The sequence below is a fragment of the Hypomesus nipponensis genome, chromosome 5 (genome assembly GCF_054491055.1).
Source record: "Hypomesus nipponensis isolate SF chromosome 5, ASM5449105v1, whole genome shotgun sequence".
Lineage (NCBI taxonomy): Eukaryota > Metazoa > Chordata > Actinopteri > Osmeriformes > Osmeridae > Hypomesus > Hypomesus nipponensis.
The window spans coordinates 7,407,574-7,417,014 of NC_140365.1; the positions used below are offsets into that span (position 1 = coordinate 7,407,574).

General features: G+C 55.2%; 1 protein-coding gene across 1 annotated transcript in view; it reads left to right on the forward strand.

Annotated features, from left to right (window-relative positions):
* Positions 1 to 7,996, forward strand: part of cxadr (CXADR Ig-like cell adhesion molecule) — a 30,742-nt gene extending 22,746 nt beyond the window's left edge. The window contains exons 3-7 of the mRNA XM_084697685.1: positions 1,363 to 1,567; positions 4,854 to 5,009; positions 5,146 to 5,268; positions 5,609 to 5,747; positions 7,698 to 7,996. Coding sequence (XP_084553811.1) covers positions 1,363 to 1,567; positions 4,854 to 5,009; positions 5,146 to 5,268; positions 5,609 to 5,747; positions 7,698 to 7,983 — 909 coding nt within the window. The 3' untranslated portion in view covers positions 7,984 to 7,996. The remainder of the gene's footprint in view (positions 1 to 1,362; positions 1,568 to 4,853; positions 5,010 to 5,145; positions 5,269 to 5,608; positions 5,748 to 7,697) is intronic.
* Positions 7,997 to 9,441: the final 1,445 nt, after the last annotated feature.

Below are 9,441 nucleotides of genomic sequence, written 5' to 3' on the forward strand. Positions count from 1 at the left end.
CGTTTGGCCTTTGTGGTTTCCATCACGCGGGGCCCTGACAAGGTATTGGTGGGATTTGTTTTGTGGGGCTTGGCTTTCACCGGTGTGTACTAGTATGAGACTGTGGTGTGTTTTTTTTATTTTATTTGTTGTTTGAGCAAACGAGTTTTTGTCTGTCTACTCCGCCGCCTCGGGCAATTTAATTTCCTCCCCTCCGCGTTCTCGTCTCGCTGTTATTACTAGCGATGTTCTGATCCCACAAAAGTTTCAGGACTTGCCCCCCCCCTCCTCTCCTCTCCCACCACCCCCTCACCACCCCCTCCCCAGCGATTCAGGTGGAATACATTATACGTTTCCATGGCTAATATGTACAAGATGTACGAGGCGCCTGGTAGCCGTGGGGCGCCATAACAAGACTCCCCAGCCGAGCGGAGCTGCGCTTGGCGTTCTCCTGGACCGCCGTCTCTCCGCTCCCCCCCCCGCCCCCCCCCCGTTCTCTCCCCCTGTGAGCTGGCTGTGTTCTCTGATGTGTTGATTAGGATGCTCCACTCTCCCTCTCTCCTCACATCCTCCCTTTCTCTCCACTCTCCCCCTCCTCACATCCTCTCCTCTCCTCCCTTGCCTTTTCTCTCCTCCACTTCTCCTTTTCCTCTCTTTCCCCCCTCTCCTCCACCCGTGGGTTTTGTGCGTGTCTGACGGTGATCCCAGCACAGAAAGCCTGTTTCTGACAATCTCCATAGAAATGGGGATGAATATGCCCTTGTGTGTGCCTGTGTGTGAGAGAGGGAGAGATGGAGAAAAAGCAAATTGCTGCCTGTTTTTATTGTGTCTTGGCTCTGCGTGGTTGTTATGTTTGCTCCTGTGCATCTATTGGTTGGCCACACCTGGTCTTCATCTCCTGGCATTTCCTCGTTGGCGTCGTCAGCCAGACAGACGGGCGAGGTATGGGGGCTTGGGGGGGCTGTGTAGCTGGGGGGCCGGGGGGCTGTGTAGGGGCGGGGGGGCGGGGCAGCTCTCTGTTGACACAGCAGGTGTTGATTTGACTCAACAGTGGGGGCTTTGTGTGTTCCACGCAGTACCTAGGCAGCACTGAAAGGGCAAAAGCAGTCTGACGGGCAGCTCGGCAGCTATCGCCAAGGAGACAAGCCTGAGACTGTCTTCCCTGTCCTTTGTTTAAGGGAAGGGTGGCTGGATGGGAGGGTCTGGTCTGTGTGTGTGTGTGTGTGACAGATTGGAAACGAGGGCCCTCTTATCACAGCTGGAGTGGTGAAGCATCCTTGTTGAAGGAAAGGTTAGGGTTACTGTGTTCTCACCAGCGACTCTTCTCCTCCTCTCTTCGTCCTCGTCTCCCTCCTCCTCATCTCCCTCCTCCTCCTCCTCCAGGTGATCCTGTACTCGGGTGACCGGGCCTACGAGGACTACTACCCGGCCGTGAAGGGCCGCGCCCACTTCAACTCGGCCGACCCCAAGAACGGCGACGCCTCCATCAACCTGACGGGCCTCAAGTCGTCCGACACGGGCACCTACCAGTGCAAGGTGAAGAAGGCTCCGGGCATCCGCAGCCGCAAGATGCTGCTCACCGTCATGGGTGAGTGACGCTCCCCCGCCCGCCCGCCCGCCCGCCCGCCCCGCGCTGCCACACGAGTGCTCCAGGCCCACAGTTAGCCCAGCACTGCCTGGCTCTGTCAGGGCTTCCTGTTTAGACGAGCCACAGGCTTTTGCCACTCAGTTTTGACCCCCGACCCCAGTTTATTTTTCTTGTACTCGGTAGAATTCTGACAATCCGTTTAACCCCATAACATATGTGATGCATACCTGATTTTCTTGTGTGGGTCTCCGCAGCGTATGATCCCAGGTGATTTGTCAGTGACCTAATCCAATAGAATGCCTACAGATGCAAGAATCACATCTAGTAAAGTAAAGACTCGCTGAACTTGTTACACTTCCTCAGAAGTGCGGCAGCAGCGAAAATGGGATTGCAAAACAATCCCATTCCGCAGCAGCAGCTGAGAATTGGAACGAGCGCGTCCCTAAATGAGTTACCCTGAGGGGAGGGGCCAGTCGGATATTTCAGATGGTACTCACAACAACGGTTAAGATGGGCTTCAAATGGGACTTCAGGCTGACTTGACTTGCTCACAGCTTTTATATAACTCAAGCCAGAATAGTATGTGGAGTGTCTCCACGTCCAAAACCATGACTCACCACCATCATCATCATCATCGAGCTAGGCAGTCTCTCAGGCTCGGAGGGAGAAGACCAAATGTTATTGATCAGACACCTCACTGGGCTTATCTCCCTGTCACAGGCTCGCACCAAGGCTGCATCCGTCAGCTGAATCACTCCCCCAAACAACTGCCCTCCTGTCACAGTCGACAGTCGGTCCACTTCCTGAAACCCGGTTGTGTGGATAGGGAAAGCGCTTGTGGTCAGACATCACGAGACACAGCCCTCAGGGGCCTCTGGAGATAACGCTCGATGGTTTCACCTCACATTCAAAACATGAGCACACAGCCCGCGCCTGCTGTTCAGCACGGCGTGTCTTCTTTATGAGCGATCAACACGCGTTACGACGCTAAACTGCCAAGACGGCTTCCCGCCAGACCGGTTCCCGCGTCAACACGCCGACGTCGACACGCGCGCGCACCTTAGTGCACCGCCAGGCCTCCCCCCCCCCCCCCCCGCGCGGCCTCTGAGGCGAGGGAGATGAATGGCTAGGGTAATGTGTAATGATTAGCCGCACCAAGCTGATGGGCTGGAGGCTGACCAGAGAGAATGTCCCGACGTGACCGGCCTGACCAAGCAGTGCAGGGGGCGGGGCGCACGGCGTGAGACACCAGGGGTGCTGGAGCAGGACCGGAGACATGGCCTAATGTCTGCCCACTCTCTCCCCCCCCCCCAAGCCATTGACCCGAGGGCCAGAGCTCTCCTGGCTAGGAGGGGGAGGAGGAGGGGGGTTGACAAGGAGAAAGGGGACAAGGGGAGACATGTGGCTTGCTCTGCAATTTTACCTCCTGGTCGATCTTGTCAGAGGTTAAAGACGCTCAAGCACATACGCAAAGGAAGGACACGCGGGCGTGAGCTTGTCTAGGCAAGCTGACACACACACATGCACACACGCACACAGCACACACGCACACACAAGTGCGCCGAGATGGACGGTGAAGGTAAGGACAGGCAACGCCAGCGGCCCTCACGCCCAATCACTGTTTCTCTAGCTGGACCTGGCCGAGCCCTCGGCAGCCAATCACCTTCACTCTTCGGGGTGGGGGGGGGGCCTGACCTGATTTTACAACCAGTTGCCCCATTAGCATCAGACCTCGCCGTAGCCAATCACAGCCTCACAGCAGTCAGTCAGCGTGCCGCTCTCTTTATATCTCCCTAGATGTGGTCTACCACAGTGTATCAGCCTCTCCCCTATCTTCACCCCCGCACAGCCCAGCTCCCATAAATCTCTTATCTCCGGTCTTTTATATGCGAACACACAACCAATCACTCTCTCTCTCCTTATCCCTCTCTCTCCTTATTCCTCTCTCTCTCTCTCTCTCTCTCTCTCTCTCTCTCTCTCTCTCTCTCCTTATTCCTCCCTCTCTCTCTCCGTCTTGTCCGGGCTCTGTCTCTCTCCAGGTGCCCTCTCCTTCATCTTTGACCTCATCCCTCTCCCATATCACACAAATAAATCCACTTGTGCCGTCGCTGCCTCTCGCTCATATGAAAAGCGTCCATGTCACAGCCCTGATTTGAAGTGAACAGGGATTCCAAATGCCACCGCAGTATGACATTCATGCAGCGTGCGTTGTGTGTGTGGGTTCACCCTGGCAGAGATCCGATCTCAAGACAGAGCAGCCTTGGCCCCTGTCCTCCCCTCCAGCCGTCCATCAGCACTCCTTTAATTTCTCTCGCTCTCTCTCGCTCTCTCTCTCCCCCCCCCCCCTCTCTGGTTCTCTCCATCCTGACCCCTGACTATCAGATGAGTGTGAGCGTTCCCCCAGGACCGGCCTGTCTGGTGTTAATCCACACGGTTCTGCCCACTAAGCCCCTGGCCCACATCTGCCCCGCCCCCTGCCCTCTCCCTTCCCGGCCCTGTTGTTATAGCGGCCATTAGCACATCATGATGTCAGTGCTGACACACACACACAGACAGAAACTCAACACACACACACACACAAAAGAGTGGCACACATCCACACATGTCTTAAATCTAAGGATTTGAGCTTCATAAAGATGGATTCATGGAGCCACACCGGCCCGTACTCCCCCTATCTCACCCCCCCCTGACCTCCCCCGTCCACCCCTCCCCCGGCGCGCCCAGCAAGCCCGCCTGTCCTTGCCTTCCAGTGGATCCGGTCTGGTTTTAATTTGGAGCTTTGTTTGCTTTTGAATTCCTATCTCATCTCCTGCCAACAGACCAGGGAGTCTGTTTGCGTACGTTTCGGCTTTCACATGGAGGCCTGTGTTCACCCTCCTCTGTGTGTGTGTGTGTGTGTGTGTGTGTGTGTGTGAGTGTGTGAGGAGAGAGCATGCCCCCTACTTTCTGATCTTCATTATCTTGAGTGACAGCACCTGTAATGACAGCAGCTGTATCAATTACCCTGATTACACCTCTCATTATGCTGATGACTGCAGCCATGACGGGACACACAAACACACACCAACACCCTCCCACGCCCGCACGCACACGCCAACCTGCCCAGGGGAGAAAGAGAGAAAATCAGATATGGTTTATGTGGAGCTAATGTGTCCACCTGGGCACAAATGTCACATCTAATATACTTTCCCCCCCTTCTCCCTCCATCCCTCTCTCCTTCCCTTAACTCCATCCGTCCTCCTGTCTCTCCCCCTATCCCTCCATCTCTCCCGCCCTCCCTCCGCAGTGCGTCCGTCCAAGCCCAGATGCTATGCCGAGGGCCCCACAGAGGAGGGGAAGGATGTGGCCCTGAGGTGCACCTCCAGCGAGGGCACCAACCCCCTCCAGTACAAGTGGGAGAAGACCAGTGACACCAAGCTGCTGCCGAGCTCCGCAGTGCTGGGTAACGCACACACACACACACAGTTACACACACACACAGTTACACATACACACATCACGTATAAATACACACCAGACCCCAGTACGTTGTAAATCGTACCGTGTTTGAGAGGGTCGCGATCACGTTCTCTCCGCAGACCCGGTGGGCGGGACAATGAACGTGCGCAACGCGTCGGCCGGCTCGTCAGGGACCTACCGCTGCACGGTCCAGAACCGCGTGGGCATGGAGGAGTGCGTCATGCAGCTCAGCATCACGCCGCGTGAGTCCCCGCCCCCCCCCTCGCCTCCCCACCTATCAGATCCCTCCACACCGACGACGCCACCATGTCGCTACCTCTCGATGGGGAAACAACAGGACTTCTGTCACATGTACCTTTTTAGTGGCTTCCACAAGCTCTGATTAGTTGTTGAGTGCTCTCTGTGGCTTTGGCCTGGCCAATCATGTCCAGCCAACACTCAGTGTGGATGGGTTAAGGGTCTAGTGAGTGGGTTTGGAATTGGGTCATTCTGGTTAGGGAATCAAGCTGTAGGGGTCGGTGAGCTGTCTAAATGAATGTTCCTTCCCTCTCTCTCTCTCTTTCTCCCTTGGCCTGCGTGCAGCCCCCAACACGGCGGGCATCATCGCCGGCGCCATCATCGCCGTGCTCCTGGCCCTCATCCTCCTCGCCATCATCCTCTTCTGCTGCTGCCGCGCTCGCAACCGCAAGAAGTACGAGAAGGAGATCTCCTACGAGATCCGGTAAGGCTGCCCTCCTCCGCACCGTCACACGGCCCCTCTCCCCAGAGACGCCGCCGCCACCGGTCCCCAGAGACGAGGGCCCCAGACTAGGGCGGCGCCCCTCGGCGCGCTTGAAATCGCTATCTCCAATCATACCTCCATGCGATCTCATTTCTAAAATGACGATTTGGACGAATTTTCATGAGGGACGGCAGCTCCATTAAAACGAGCGCCCTTTCTCAACCAATGACGGCGCGGCGTCACACCGTGTGATGCAGAGCGGTAGCTCAAATCGTCCCAGGCAGAAACAGCGGTGAATAGAGAGACTATGAATCCAGTAGGAGGCCGTAGTGAGGTCTGAATCTAACCAACCCTACTGTGCCTGGACTCAGCTGGTTCAATTGAATGGGATATGTAAGCTGGCTATTGAAATGCAGGTGTGTACGTGTCACAGTGACCCAACGCTGGCCTGTGGCCTCACACACACACACACACACACACACACACGCACACGGGCACACCCCGACAGGGCAGGAAAATGGTTGTGGCTCCATCAGCAGTTCTTCTTTCCCTGCCCTCTCTTCCTCAAATAAACGGCTGTGGTCGTCAGTTTGCGAGCTTTGTTTGTTCTGTGGATCCTCTGTCTGCCCCCCCCACCACCCCCACCCCCACACACACACACACACACACACACACACACGGTGTGGTCAGGGGATCCGGCCAGGCAGTGCTGGGCCCGCTGGCCCCTGGGCCTGCAGCTCTGGCCTGGACACTGTGTCTGTCTGACAACACAACAGTACTCTGCTCACAGCCAGACACAAGGGGGGATTAGCCCAGTGAGCATGCTGCCCTGGCCCTGTCACACATCCACTCACACACACACACACTAGCAACACCATGCATACTGGAGATACACACACACACAACACTATGCATACTGGAGATACACACACACACACACACACACAACACTATCAACACCATGCATACTGGAGATACACACACACACAACACTATCAACACTATGCATACTGGAGATACACGCACGCACACACACACACACAACACTATCAACACTATGCATACTGGAGATACACGCACGCACGCACACACACACACTAGCAACACTATGCATACTGGAGATACACACACACACACACAACACTATCAACACTATGCATACTGGAGATACACACACACACACACACACACAACACTAGCAACACTATGCATACTGGAGATACACACACACACACACACACTAGCAACACTATGCATACTGGAGATACACACACACACACACTAGCAACACTATGCATACTGGATATACACACACACACATGCACTTTAACACACGCTATCAACAGTATATATACTATAAGTTTACACACACTAGACACCAAGTACACACACACATTCACTCACTATACACACAAAGTATACATGTACACTCACACACATACACACACACACACACACACTCTTCAAAGGCACACACTGCACAGACAGACGATGTATATGTACACACACGCTGCAGGCCCCCCCAGGCTCAGTTTGATTGAGCTCTTTAATGGATTATCGCTGCTTATTAGTTGGTAAATGTGGTGGCTCTGGGTGTGAAGGCTCGCTAGTTGCTTAGTTACCTCTGCAGGGAATTCAGAGTGGCTGACCGGGGCTGACTGCTGTGGCCAGGAGCTGTCTCTCTGTGTCCGTCTGTCTGTCCGTCTCTGCCTTTCTCCTGTCTGCCTCCATCTCTCTCTCTCTGTCGCTTCCTCTCTCTTTCTCTTCCTTTCTCTGACTCCTACCCCCCTCGCTCGCCCCCCCCCCCCCAGTCTCCCTCTCTCTCTGTGGTCGTGCATCAGGCCCCGAGTGAGTGGAGAGTCTTGTCTGCTGTCTAACACGGCACCCTTCTCTTTCTCCGTCCCTCCATCCACCGCTCTCTCTCCCACTCCACCTTCCCCCCCCCCCCAGAGAGGACGTGCCGCCCCCTAAGAGCCGCGTGTCGACGGCCCGCAGCTTCACCAGCGTGGGCAGCCAGCGCTCCTCCCTGGGCTCCATGTCTCCCTCCAACCTGCACGAGTACGCCATCAAGCCCCAGTACGACAAGATCCCCTCCACCGAGGACTACGACCGCCCGCCCAGCCGCGCCCCGCTGCCCCCGCCCGTCGCCGCTAAGATGGCGGGGCCCAACCTCAGCCGCATGGGCGCCATCCCCGTCATGATCCCCGCCCAGAACAGGGACGGCTCCATTGTCTAGGAGCCCCGCCCCCCAGCCCCCCCCCCCCCCCCCCAGGCGAGGGGACAGGGGGGGACAGGGGCGTGGCGGGACAAGAGCCGGTGGAGACGGGAGGGGGATTGGAGAGCCGGTTCAACCGGATTAACCACTTCCTGTGTGGAGGTGTGGGCGTGGCACGGAAAGGAGAGATGGCGGTGCTGTAAATCAACTCCCTCGGAGAAGATGAACTGTATTTACTGAAGATGCAAAACCAACACACACATGCTTTCATGAATTTCCGACTTCCGTAACTTGTAGGGTTGGACGTACAGTTGAATGGTCAAATGTACAGGTTCTATTGTACATACTGTAGGTGGATGCATGGTGTTTCCTGTTTAAGTCTAGCTGGCCCTGTACACAGAGATGTTTAGAGAAAGCACACCTCTGATGAGGGTACAGTGTTACTCAGACTGTTTATGGGCGTGAGAGATCTGTAAAACTCTACTCTCTCTCTCGCTGAATGAATTGTCCTCGCTTTGATCTGTTTTTGAAACTTTTATCCATTTACTACATTTTTTTAAACATTTTTAATTCTTGGTTGCTATCATACCTTTTTGTTTTTTTTAAGGACCTATAGATATACAATAACGTGGATCGTGAATTTGAGTTGTTTCAGTAGAATCGGAGGCTGGCTGGGATTGTCCAGGAATCACACAAAAGTTTTCACTAACAGAAAACACTCCCTTTTCTCGAAGTTGAACAATCTGGCCGATGGTCAGATGTATCAGTCCTGGGAGCAATTAGGTCAACTCTCTGACCGTTATAGCGTTGGAAACATCCAACGGGGGTTGGGGGGGGGGGTTGGGTGGGTGTTGAGGCCAACACAGTGTGATTGGTGGATGATTGTGTCTTTGCCCGGCTTACACAACAAAAAGAACCCCTCCTGCTTGAGTTCTTAGAACCGTCCGTGTTTCAGAGAACAGTGGAGGGCCAGAGGTCACCGAGCAATCTCATCTGATTGTGTTTGACTGGCACCGGACACCCCCCAATCCTGCTGACCCCTCCCAGCAGGTCCCCCCCCCCACAGTCCCCTCCCCCGGCCCAGCCCAGCTGCTCATGAAGCCCTGCTGGAGCTGCATCCACCGCAGGGCTGCTTCATCATCTTTGGTATTTAGAACGGGAGCCCAAAGGTCCCCCTCATTTGTCATGGTCCTAGTTGTAAGTGGTATCTATTTGTAACTGCACACCTGCTATTCCGTATCTTCATTTACCCCCCCCCCCCCCTCCCCTCTCCTCACATTGGTTCATATGAAGTTATTAGTGGTCCTATTACCCTGAGTGGGGAAGTTTTAAATGAAGGATTTCTCGGTGCAGTCGTGACATGCCGGGTAGAGGAGGCGAAGCGGGGTAGGATGCAGGCGCGGGGGAGGACGGGCCGGGAGGGGTGGCCGGGAGGGGGGGTTTAGGCTGCTCCTCCAGTCCAGGATGCTCACTGTCTGT